The 12,596-nt window shown below is 38.8% G+C and overlaps 1 protein-coding gene across 5 annotated transcripts in view; it reads left to right on the top strand.

The window, feature by feature from the left end:
- SPIRE1 (spire type actin nucleation factor 1) overlaps positions 1-12,596 on the top strand; it is a 125,442-nt gene that overhangs the window by 85,419 nt on the left and 27,427 nt on the right. For all 5 annotated transcript variants that reach the window (XM_063396912.1, XM_063396905.1, XM_063396929.1 and 2 more), the window contains exons 5-8: positions 2,480-2,563; positions 4,077-4,241; positions 10,630-10,716; positions 11,089-11,218. In XM_063396912.1, the coding sequence (XP_063252982.1) occupies positions 2,480-2,563; positions 4,077-4,241; positions 10,630-10,716; positions 11,089-11,218 (466 nt within the window). The remainder of the gene's footprint in view (positions 1-2,479; positions 2,564-4,076; positions 4,242-10,629; positions 10,717-11,088; positions 11,219-12,596) is intronic.

Raw genomic sequence — 12,596 nt, 5'->3', positions numbered from 1 at the left:
CTCCACTAATTGTATGGGGAGTTGCATTTAAGTGCCAGAGCCAGGTGCCAGGGAAGGAATGAACTGCCCCTCCAGAGTGGGTGTCTGTGGTACCAGGGCCATAGCCAGGCACTCAATACAGGGATGGGGAGTAAAAGAAGCCCAGCTTTGGCTGTGCTTGTACCAGCTCATTTATATCATAAAACTGCATTTGGAGACACTTCATCTCTTGGCTGGCACATTTTCCTCCTGAAGCTCTCTGGTGCATGGGAGCCAGCATCACTTGCACCTGTGCTTTCTTGGGTAGGAACTGCCCCTCTAGCTATGTTCCAGAGAAACTAATTAGATGGTGGCCTTATTTGGAAGATCTTTCAGCTGCTCAGGGTGGGTTTTTCCCCCTTCTTATTTTCTGCTGTTAAGAAAAAGAGGTTGTAATCTCTTTTAGCTTCATGAAATATTTATGTCAGTCAAAAGCATCAGCCTTTGGGCATAAACCAGCCCTGTAAACTGTATGGTAGGGAACAGGGTAGGTTGCTGAGATGGGTGATTGTCACTAGTCTTGTTGGATAGCTGAAGTATAGGTTAAGCAGCTGGAACACATTAAGTTTTTAAAAAATTAAAGTGTATCTTCCAGTATGGGAAGGAGGAGCAGATCTGACAGTTGTGAGCCCATTTACTGAACTTATCTTTTTGATTACAAAGAGAGAAAGGAAAAAGTATCAGGTGTTATATTTTGCAGTTTACTAGATGTTAGCAGTTTGCAAGAAAGAAGGTACTTTGCAGTTCATAGGTATTTGAAATTATTACTCCTATATGATACAGAAAAGAAGAAAACCTGCATAGCACACTACACATAAGCAAGGCCTTTATGTTACCCTTGCTTCCCATTTTTCTGGTTTTTCCCTTGGAAAGGACAATTGCCTGTAAGTGTCAGACTGACTGCAGTGCCAGGACCAGCAGAAGTTTCCATCAAGACATTCTTTCCCAGTTGGGTGTCCTGTTGTGATGCTGCAAGTCACGCCAAAATGTTCCCAGATTGTCCCATGATGTATCTGCTTTTGTTAGTGGGGGTGATTTATGCTTTTTTGGAGTCTTCTTGTAAATTATGTATTTTATTTTGATAGGGCAATTGTAGTATTTCTTCTTTGATACTAAAGCAATTGTGTTACTTACATAAATAAGATGATAAAGAACCCGTCTGGTCTCTGTCCAAAACCTCTGTGGTAGCTGACTCACACGTCCCATCTCTGCAGCCAGGTTTGGTAGATGCTTGCACCACTGAATGTGCAAGTTAAGCACTCTTCCAGTGCTTCCATTTCTTACACTGAAATGTTGGCAGTTTAGGAACTGCTTCTAGGGGAAAAATATTAAAAGTATGCTTATTTTTATTTTTATTTTTTCTCAGAAAGTTCAGAAGCTGAATTGAGACTGATGGTTCAGTTCCATTAAAAGAAGAGCTTAAGTGCTTGAAAGATAGAAATACTTTTGGTAGATGCATCTGTCAGATCCCTGATCTGTTGCTCTAGTCTCAAAAAAAATGAAAAAGTTGTTGCAGAGGACTTAAATACCCATTTCAGATATATTACTGAGTACTTGGAGAATAGATCAAATTAAACATTGTTAAAGATTTCCTAGAAAACTCTCCATAAAAGTGAAGTCAGTTACTGAGAAATTGCTTGTACTGCTGATTCTAAAACATTTCAATACAGAAGTAAACAAAAAAAGTGCCTTTTGAATATGCAGGTGTTAATGAGTATAAGAAAATTTGTGTAAAGCCACAGCCTTCTGTGTTCAAGCTTGCCTGTTCTTTGGTCTGCTGTATCTTTTAATTGATTTTCCTATTCTTGTTGGTATGAAAGCTTTTTTTTTTCCCTTTGTACACCATCTTTTCCATATTTGCATGATCTGATCTTGTTCATAAGTAGCAGTTTTCATCTTTGAAAGATCTGTTTCTCTTCCTCATATGATTTTATTATGGGTATTTCAGAATCAATACCCATGTTATGCAGACTAATTGCAATATATATATATGCAATTCTGTCACTATTCAATGTTTCTCATAGTTTATTTCTCCTTCTACAAAAATTAGCTGCCTTGAATTCAACAAGCCTTAATCTTGGTGTGAATGGATCCTTATCAAGCTGGTAATATTTTCTGTGTTGTAACTTAACAGACCTGATAGGTAATTAAGGTTTTTTTCTGTGCATATAAAAATTTCAGGATATAAACATTTTAATGTGTAGTTTTTCCTGCAGCATGTTATTATCTGAAGTACTTTCATACTCAAAACTTAACATTTGTTCCCAGCATTTAAGGTTAACTTTCAAAGGAAGAGAAACATAGTGTTTCAAGTTACTTTTACAGTATTATTTTTCAAGTCATAAAACGTTCAGTAAAATACCCAAACAACATGATAGAAGTGGTTAAAAATTAAGCTTCAGTTTTACTTGAGAGTTAATGCCAGTGTTCATTTATTGACTCATTTCCTTTTCATTGGCAGAACCTGAAGAAGATTCAGGAAATGGACAAAGAAGCTAGTGATGAATCCAGCACGGATCTTGATGAACTGAAAAATGCTGACTGGGTAAGACAACAATGGAATAGTGATTCAGCATCACTATTGATAGTTTATTTGTCTTTATATAGCTTAACCAAAGCATTATTACCTCAGCCTCATGAGACCCCACCTGAAATAGTGTCCATCTCTGTAGCTCCCTACATAAGAAGGATGTGGAGCTGCTGGATTGAGTCCAGAGGAGGTCAAAAAGATGCTCAGAGGGCTGAAACATCTCTGCTATGGCAGCAGGCTGATAGAGCTGGGGTTATTCAGCCCAGAGAAAAGAAGGCTCCAGGGAGACCTTAGAGCAGCCTTCAAGAACCTAAAGGAAGCCTCCAAGAGAGTTGGAGAGGGACTCTTTATAAGGACATTTAGTGACAGGACAAGATGTAATGGTTTTAAACTGAAAGAAGTTTAGATTAGATTCTAGCAAAAATTCTTTACAGTGAGGGTGGTGAGGCACAGGAACAGGTATCAGCAATCTCGTCTAGTGAAAGGTGTCCCTGCCCAGTGCAGGGGGGCTGGAACTACATGTGCTTTAAGGTATTTTCTACCAAAACCATTCTGTGATGCTGTGTTCAAATCAGTCTCTGTTTTGTTGGGTTTTTTTTTAATATATGCATTAATAGTAACCCATTACAAGTTAGAACTAAATGAAGCTTCAACTTTCCTTTGCAGACAGATGAAACAATGCAAGTATCCAAGTAATATCTTTTTCCTTAGGCTGTTTTCATGGAGAGGGTTTTGCAGTTTAAAGACTGGACATTTAGACAGGTACCATGCTGATTGCCCTTCAGAGGGACAGTCAGGCAGTAGGCAGGGCCACCACCTGAATTTCTTCAGTGGTGAAAGAAAAAGGCTGCAGGGAAACTTTTAAGCAGGAGGAAACTTTTTATTTTCTAGGTACTGTTCTTGCCAGTTCATAGAGGAATATTACGAGATTCTTAAAAAGTACTTGATTTTAATTTCCCAATCTTCTATCCACCCCCTGTTCTTTCTTCTCTCCAGCCATTCTGCTTCACAGAAAATGAGAGAGAGGTTGTTAGTGTGTGGTGCTGTTACAGGCAGAGCAAAAGAAGTTTTTCCACTGCAAGATCTTAGGACTTGGGGTCTATTGCAAAATTTCTGTTAGAAGAACAACTTTCGGGGAAATTTTACAGGAGAGTTCTGGGTAACAAAGTTTCAGATTCAATCACTGTTTTAATTCACATAGTATTAGGTATAAGTCTAAAAATTTGGATTATGTCCTTGCAGTATACTTGAAGTGGGAATTTAAATGTAAGGTGTGAGAATTTCAGATCCTCTTCCCATACTTTAGGTGAGACCCTGCAGTCCTGCTGAGTTGCAACAAAGTTTTGCTATGTTCACAAGTGTTAAAAATAAGCTTCTATAAAACAAAATGGGATTTGGTTGATGTGTTAAAAATAAAATAGTACAGCTGTAAATGTTTGGTGGTGTCCTGGAAAGAAACTTTGGTTTAATGTGAGGTGGTACTCGAGGGTAAGGTATGAAGTAAAATTTCTGTCTCTTTTGTCTTCAGGCCCGTTTCTGGGTGCAAGTGATGAGAGATTTACGGAATGGTGTTAAACTTAAGAAGGTTCAAGAGCGTCAGTACAACCCACTCCCCATAGAATATCAGCTCACACCCTATGAGATGCTGATGGATGATATTCGATCCAAACGCTATACCTTAAGGAAGGTCATGGTAAGTCAGGAGAATTGCTGGAGTTTGTCAAATCTGAAATGTTATTTTCCTTTTTTATCTTCTTTTTGTCTTTTTTTTTCTTCTGAGAATCTTGAAATTATTATTTCATATACATACTAATGTTCATGGGTTTATATGGCATCATAAATTTGTGCAGTGCATTGAGGGAGAGAACATGAGACCAACACATGTAATGTACTTTGTTTTCCATGTGGCAAACATTATCTTCTGAAAGACATGCATACCTGTCATAAGCTTGAACAAATCACTTGTGTTGGGTTTGTGATAACTTTAAGAGTCATCTCAAAAGTCCTGTCATGCTTTCCACTGGGAGATTGTTTTAGACTTTCCTTATTGGAGAGTACATCTGTCTTGGGCTACAACATAGTTCCTGGAGTTCCAGAATGTAAAGTGCTACCATGAATGATACTGTGGTGGGAAAGGAAAATCTACAGTGGTTGAAAACTGCCTGCATCACAGTGTTTGAAAACTTACATTACCACGATCCATTATGAATTTTCAAGGAATAGAGTATGTAAAAAAAAAGTAAATCTTCCATTTGTAGAAATTGAGTTCAGTTACTTTCAGCATAGTCTCTTATTGCTTTCAAGTCAAGACAATATGCCACAGCAAGCTGGAGAATGTTCATGGGTCTCCTCACTCGAGATCCTCATAAAGGTGCTTGTAGAATTAGCTTGAGGCACTCTCAGAACCCATTTGATATTTACTGGTGTCTCCCTGTTCTTTCTGTCCTTTTGAGTTATATTTCTTTCAACATTAAGATGTTCTTCCTGATCACCTAGCAACTGATCTAAAGGGTGTCTCTAGCAGGACATTGTAAATCCCTTTGTCAGAAGCATGTATTTGGTCAATATCAATATTTATACCTTACACTTACTTACCTTCACCTGTCATTAATTACAATGGAAGCATAGTCTTAGAATATTCAGTATTCAGATGTATTTACTTTCCTGACAAATCTTCATACTGTGAGAGAGCTGTGATTTCCACCGAAAAAAAAAATCCTAGGGGAGGGTGGGGGGGTGAGGGAGACAGATGAGAGAGGCAGAAAGTGTGTAGCATAAATGCATTTTATGTTTGAGCTGAAAATACTTTCCTAACGGAGATCTGGATTTAGACTATCCGATTGTATTTATTTTCTGCTGCAGATGTTGCTTAAATGTTAAATCAGTAGGGTAAAACACATACCCAGGTAATGATGTTATCTGTCTTTCCTCTAACAATTCAGAGAACTGTGCAAGAGTTCCTCCTACCCTCTGCAGAAGAGGACCATTGCTCTCAGGACCTCAATTACTGTATGCCATCAGAACAGTAGTTTTATTTGAATGGGAAGCCCTGGGTCATTTAATTTTGCTTTTGTCAGACTAGCTTTTAATTCATCTGCTACTAAGCAAGCCTCTGCCTCTTCAGAAGAGATTTCCTTCATTATGTGCAACATCTTGGGGGCACAGCTGCTGCCCTGCTTATCCAGACTCTGGCTCTGTACAAAATCCCTGGAAGCATCTATTTTTGGCCTGCTATCTTGTCTTCTAGATAGATTGTCCAAAGTGAACTCTGGGAATAAATATGATTGCAATCAGCTGCAGGTACAGTACCTGTAGGGATGTCTGTTTGCAGTTGCTGGCTTAGTCTGACAACTGCTGATGACACTGTCTTAGAAAAATCACTTCTTCCTTACTGGAAATCTTAAACTCAGTAACTTGGATTCTGCTGCAGGGTCTGCTTGAAGATTGTGCAAAGCAGGTTCAACAATAAGAGTGCAGCTTGACATGGAACATGTGGAACCTAATGGATTCACACAGAATTGCCAAGTTTAGTTAGATTACGTAGCTACAGCATCTTCTAAGTGGCTATCACAGGTTGAAGATGGATTCCCATCAGAGGAAACCCTTGTGGCTCTTGAGAAGAGGAGAAAAGGATGAGGATTCCAAATCTGAATTTTAAGGCAGTCTAGAAAAGATGGATTATGTTTCTTTCTATCATTCAAAATGGATGTTCAGCAAAATTTGTATTAAAAGTAATTTTTGCTTTAAATTTGTGGGTAGTAGTTTTAGACTTTGTAGCTTGTGAGGACATGTGTCCTACTAATGATACCAAGAGGTTAAGTAAATTTTCAAAGTAATAAGTATTTTTTTTAAGTAAATGAAATGCAACATGAAGTCTTTACTTCTTTTTATTAGTGTGATGCTGTGTTTAAAAGAGTAGCTTGATCTGTCTCTGACTGCTCAGTGTTCTGAGTAGAAATTAAGGAAGGAACAGAGGTTCCTGTTAGGCCATATTTTAGTGTTTCAGACTGTTGTGCTAACAGACAGCAGTAACTGGAGCTTCCTGTTCTCACCCATTGTTATAGTGCAAATATTCAAAATGTTTTGAAGATGTAAAATGTCAAATTCTGGGCTTTTGGTAAATAACTGGTTTCATTTGCTTCAGTGACGTTGGCATTTCTATTTCAATACCTCTGAAAATAATTTCAGATTTGTCATCTTTCTATCCTGAGACGAGAGTCCTCATTGCTGCAATTGTTGTGGGAGCAAGATAGCTTTCATTCTGGAATTAATAAACTTGAACTATCTGCCTTAGAGAGATTTAATAGCTTTCTCCACCTATGGAGCACCCACTGCCACAAAAGCTAAAAGCTGTGGTTATTGGTAGAGTCAAGACCTGGAAATGGAGAAATTTAGGAATTAAATTACTCTTGCAGTCTTAATTTTTCTCTATTGTTTGTATGTGTTGAGCTACAGTTTTTAATTGCAGAGTGCTTCACAAGTAGCTCTGCTTTCTACCTATCTCTACCCCCCTCCAAGATATGCACCATTCACTGTATTTCTGAGCAGTACTTGTTGAACAGTAAGTGATATCTCTTGTGTTACCTACTCAATACATGCCTGTCAGGTACTTTTATGCCCTATCCAAACTCAGCATGGTATTACACAACAGCTACACTCTTTGTAGGTAACAGCATTCCTGTTCAAGCTCTTCACAAGCGCCTGTCATGCAGTAGTATTGCCTTGGCCATGTTGCAGAAGGGGAATTTAAATGTACAGGTTGAAGCCATTATTATCAAAAATACCCAGAAATTTGAATGTCTAAGCTGAGAATCCTGTGGCATGGGGTTTTGTTTAATTTACTTCTTTGCAGTATTTAGCATCTCAGAGTACTTAGGTTAATTGCAGTGACAGCTGTGCATGGACAGCGTTTTCATAAGCATGGTTCCATATGCTTCAAGCAGGACATAGAGAATGGGAACTTTGCTGTGCAAAGCACTTTGGCCACTTTATCCAGCTGGACATTGTAGAGACTGTTGTTCCCTTACACACAAGTCTGACTTGGTTGTGGTGAGTTGCTTTCAGCAGGGGAAGTGTGCATTTCATTTTACACCTTCATCACATGTTTCTACAGAAGTGCAGGAGTTGTCCTAGGTAGAGCAGGGAGCTTTACAGTTCCTAATTATCTCTAGGGATATTCAGAGGAGGGACTCTGTGAGTACTGTGGTTACCAGGTGGTATCATGAACTTGTTTCTGCAATAGATGTGCAGGAACAGCAGTGTGAATACAGTGCCTCATGATGGGAAATACCAGAGCACTTCATTCTTGGACTTTATTGCTGCTTGAGCTTGCTGTGGAAATAGATGGTAAATAGATATCTACTTATAGTAATTTAATTCACCACTGAACTTTACCATGAGCTGTTATGGAAGCTATTCTAGTGTGTCCCCTCTGTCTGTTTCAGTGTCCATGCAATTTCCTTTTAAATGAAAATTTCTAGGTAATACAAAACAGTATCAGTTTCCTGTTGACTTTTATTTGAAGATAGCACTCTCCTACTTATTGCTGACACCTTTTATAGCTGAACAAATAAACGGCTAAGATAATTGAGTGTCAATGATGGGTGATGTTATTTTTTGTGAAAGTTATCAGCAATGTACTTCTTGTTTGGGATCACCATTTTAAAGCTTTGGGCTTCAGCCTAAGGTAATTAAGTACCATTTGCCATTATTTTTTTAATTGCAAATCCATATTTATGTTATAATGTGATGGTAGCAGGTTGCTGGTAGATGATGACATGCAAAGTTTTCTGTGCATGAGCTGTTTAGATCTCTGCATTTATGTTTGATTTTTTATAATAATTGGTTAAACTTTCTTCACACTGCCCATTTTAATTCATACTGCTGTACAAAAGCTGTTTTACACACATGAATACTTAGGGTAGTTCTACAGTGTTTTGAGGTATTTCTTCAAGTACTGGTTTGTAGTTAGGGCCAGCCTGGTATGTAGAGAGAAAGAAATGAAAGATAAACTTGTTCCTTGGTGTTTTTTCCCCTGCAGCCTGTGTATCATGGCTGTATCGTGTGCAATATCTCTGACTGAGACTTTAATCAAGAGCCATGAATTTTAATTAAGTAAAACTAAAAGATGCATTTGAAGGTGCTCACTACAGAGAAAGTTAGTTTGAGTAAATAAATAAATCTAGTCTGAACAGAGAGGATAAAAGTTTCCCTTGAGTATCTTTCATGTCAATATCTTGTTTGGGCACCAAGTACGAGAAGGTGGGTTTTGCCATTGGTGCTCCTGCTCTTGGCTTCTTGGCTGCAAAACATTCACTTGCTTGGCCACCACTCCCCATGTATCCTATGGAAAATCACTTAAGCAAATCCTACATTTCTCCTTTTCCAATCAGATGGTAATACTGATACTAATTATACCCTGGTGGCATTAAGTCAGGCCCTAGAGTGCCCTGAGGTGAAAGGCTCAGAGCCATGTATTATTTATTGACTATTGTCATGCAGAGGGTTGTTCCCCAAGGCTCAAGCAGAGATTATCAGTTTACAAAACGGCTGTTCTGATGGTAATAATTCTCAACTTCAGCTATCAACTTTGACATCTGATGAACAGTAGCTCAGGGAAGAGAGACTTCTCATTTCATTAACAATCTTCCAGGGCATGCTGGCCTCAGAAAACTGCTCAGTCTTTGAACCGGAGAAATCAATCACACCCCTTAAAATAGTATTCTCCTCATCAGGAAATGTCAAATCATGGCTTAGTATAAACCTTTTCCGTTTTAATTTTTCTGCACTATTTTTAAGAGGATGATGCATGTTGCAGAGTTTAGCAGAGTGGTATTCTTTGCCAAGCAACATGAAATTCACTCGTAGGGAACTAAAGAGAGTGGAACAAACAGAGTTTGGACCGTGTCTGGGGTAGGATATCTCCAGAAGGAGTCCTCAGGAAAGTGATTAAATGCTCCCCAGGAGGGACTATGCATCTGATTTCTTAGAGGGAAAGGGATGAATCTTCTCCAGGAGGCTGTCACTCAGCCTCAGCCTGGACACGGGGCATGCCTGAGGTGAGCAGAGCTTGTATGGAAGCTGCATGGCATTGGTTGAGTTCAAATGTTCAGATGGACATTTAAATGACCCTATGGACATTTAAACCCCTTTTTGTGATGGCAACAGTTTTTCTGGTTAGCAAAAGGGAATGTTAAGTGGCAAACCAGATATGTCACTGCGTAGGTTTTCTGGCTACAGGGTTTGTATCAATAGAGTCCCACCAAAAAAAAAAAAAGGGGGGGCAACTGACCCTTAAAAAAGAAAAAAAGAGGTCTGAAATATGGAACACTTTGTCTAAGCAATACAGTGTCATGGAAATTTCTGTCCAATTGCAGGATAGGGCTGATAGCCAGCTGTGTAGTAAGAGTAGGCAGCAGGTAGCAGAAGGATGTATATGACATAGGATGATCTTTAATCCCTGACAGCATGCTAGGGCACTGTGCTCTGTGAAGACTGAAACCTGACAAGTGGGGGTTTTTTAAGCAAATCCATACACTTATTCCCAGCTTACAATTTATACATTTTTCATATAATATGAAAACTTCCATTGCCTTCTTTAAATCCTGTACATATACTGAACTGATGACTCTTCCCTGTGATGTCTTGTATATGGTCTTACATAGAAATGTCTGTGTCTCTGGAGAAAACCAAACATAAAAAACAAACCACCCTCACTCAGCCCCTCTTCTACAGAAATACATGATTTACAGAGAAGAAATTTACATTTCCCATAGACACAATTGCAGCCTTGATGTTTGATTTCATTACTTCAAAATCCTAAATATTGCTTCTTACAGCTGCTGCAGTTGGAGTTATTTTGCAGCCATCAGCAAAGCTGAAAAGCTGCTAAATACCTTTTTTGCTTGCCTGTGCTCTGCATATGGATTGTTGCTCCACTCAGGACTGGTGGGGTTTTGTGTCTGGTGCAGGTGTCAGAACACTGCAGCTCTGTCAGGGTTGCTGTGAGTTTGCAGTTGATCTCATCTGCATGAATACAAATGTGAAACACAGCAATATGTATTTCACTCTCTCCTTTCCAGGTCAACGGTGACATCCCACCTCGATTAAAAAAGAGTGCCCATGAAATAATCCTGGATTTCATCCGATCGCGGCCTCCGTTAAATCCTGTATGTAATCCAGCGGGCTTCATTCCTAACAAAATGGGGGCTTTTTAAAGCATGTTAGGTTTCAGCAAATATGTAGACATGATCTTTTCTGCCAGGGCTTTCAAAAATGTTGTCCTCTGTCCATAGAACAGGACCCCTTAAAAGAACAGTGTGTAATATGTTGCACATAGCAATTAACAGCTGTTATTGCCAGCAGCCCTTTATCTCTTGCAAACCATGATGCATAAAACCCTCTTTAATTTATGGTGAGGTTTGAAATCGAGCGTATGTAAAATCATATCACAGCATTCCATATTTTTTTCCAAGAAAGTGTGAAATCTACTTTCAAGGACGCACTTCTTAATGTAAATGTGGTTGTCTCTGTATCCCAAGGCCTCGGCGAGGAAGCTGAAACCAACCCCGCCACGGCCCCGCAGCCTCCACGAGAGGATCCTGGAGGAGATCAAGGCAGAGAGGAAATTACGTCCAGTGTCCCCTGACGAGATCAGGCGCAGCAGGCTGGGTAAGCACGTGGCCAGCTTTACCTGCAGCATCCACAGAAAACCTCCCACAGAGGAAGCAGCAATCTTAGCCACATCTGTGCAGATGTCACCGAACATAAAATTTATAAAATCCATCAGAAAAAGAAACAACCTCCAGGCTTTCCTAGGGCTGTGCAATCTTTGTGCTTAGTTATATTTCAAAATACAAAACTGAATGGTTCAGCTTGATTCCATTCAAGTCTTTAGTGTACTAGATAAATGGAATGGTGTTGTATTGCTTGTTGCACGTGACAGTTTATGTTAGATTTGCTGAAAATGGAACAAGTATTGCTTGTCCCTAGTGCAGTATATCTTGACTATCTGCAAGTATTCTTTATATGTTGATTTTTAATTAATTTATTCTCTTTGTTTCCTGTTGTTAGCATCATCAGCTTCTTTATTTTAATTTAAATTGGGCTTTTATTTTGTTTACTGAATCTGTTGCATTTGTTTTGAATCTAAATCTTTGCTTCCTTTTCTAAGTTATGGAAAATGTGTTTGAAGGTCTTTTTATAGGAAAATAATTCAGGTTTGCACTGCAAAGCATTTCATATCTGCAATGTATTTCCAGCAAACCACTATGAAATGATGCACATACTATGCAATGCAGCAGTCACCAGATTGCATTAGTTCAGGGGTTCTGATGGCAAAAGCGTGACCAAGACAGTCCTACATAGTGACTTAGATTGATTTAAGAGTACTGTATTTATCTGTATCAGAAAAACTGAAGTAGCTAGATTTTTAAGGAGCAAATGTGGAATCTTATGGCTGAAAACTCCACATATGCACTGTCTGTCACTGCTTTTTGAAAGATATTTGTGCTTGCCACATGTGCCCAAAGGCACTGGTCCAGATTCAACTGGATTGTGACAACCCATTGTCTCTGGAGAAAAACAATTTCATCAGTTTTGCTTTGTTGCATTGTTATTGAAGTGCTTGATGGAGTTTGGGAAATGCTTGCGTGCATTTGTAAAAGAATGATGCTTTGAATGTTGTTTTTTTGGGCCTTCCAGTTTCTGGTTTGGATTCAGTTTATGTTTGCTGTATCAATTAACATTTCTCACAGGTCTAGACTTTTTTCCAAATGTAGGAAGCTTATAGAAATGTGGAACAACTCCTTTTCTTTCAAACATTCAGTCTCAGTGTTTTAAATGTTCTCCATCTGTGAATTACCATGTTGTCTCAGGGGCAGCAAACCTGATCTAGTAAATCTTTACAATTTCTAACTGGTATGAATGACATCAAACCCAGTTAATTTCTAAAACTGATGTTAAATTTTGAACCATTACTGCTTAGGACTGATTTCAAGGTATTGCCTCCAATGAGGGATACCTGTCTTCCACTAATTCTTCCCTTTTT

The sequence above is a fragment of the Prinia subflava genome, chromosome 1, assembly GCF_021018805.1.
Source record: "Prinia subflava isolate CZ2003 ecotype Zambia chromosome 1, Cam_Psub_1.2, whole genome shotgun sequence".
In the NCBI taxonomy this organism is placed as follows: Eukaryota; Metazoa; Chordata; class Aves; order Passeriformes; family Cisticolidae; genus Prinia; species Prinia subflava.
This window is presented reverse-complemented; position numbering and strand designations above follow the sequence as displayed.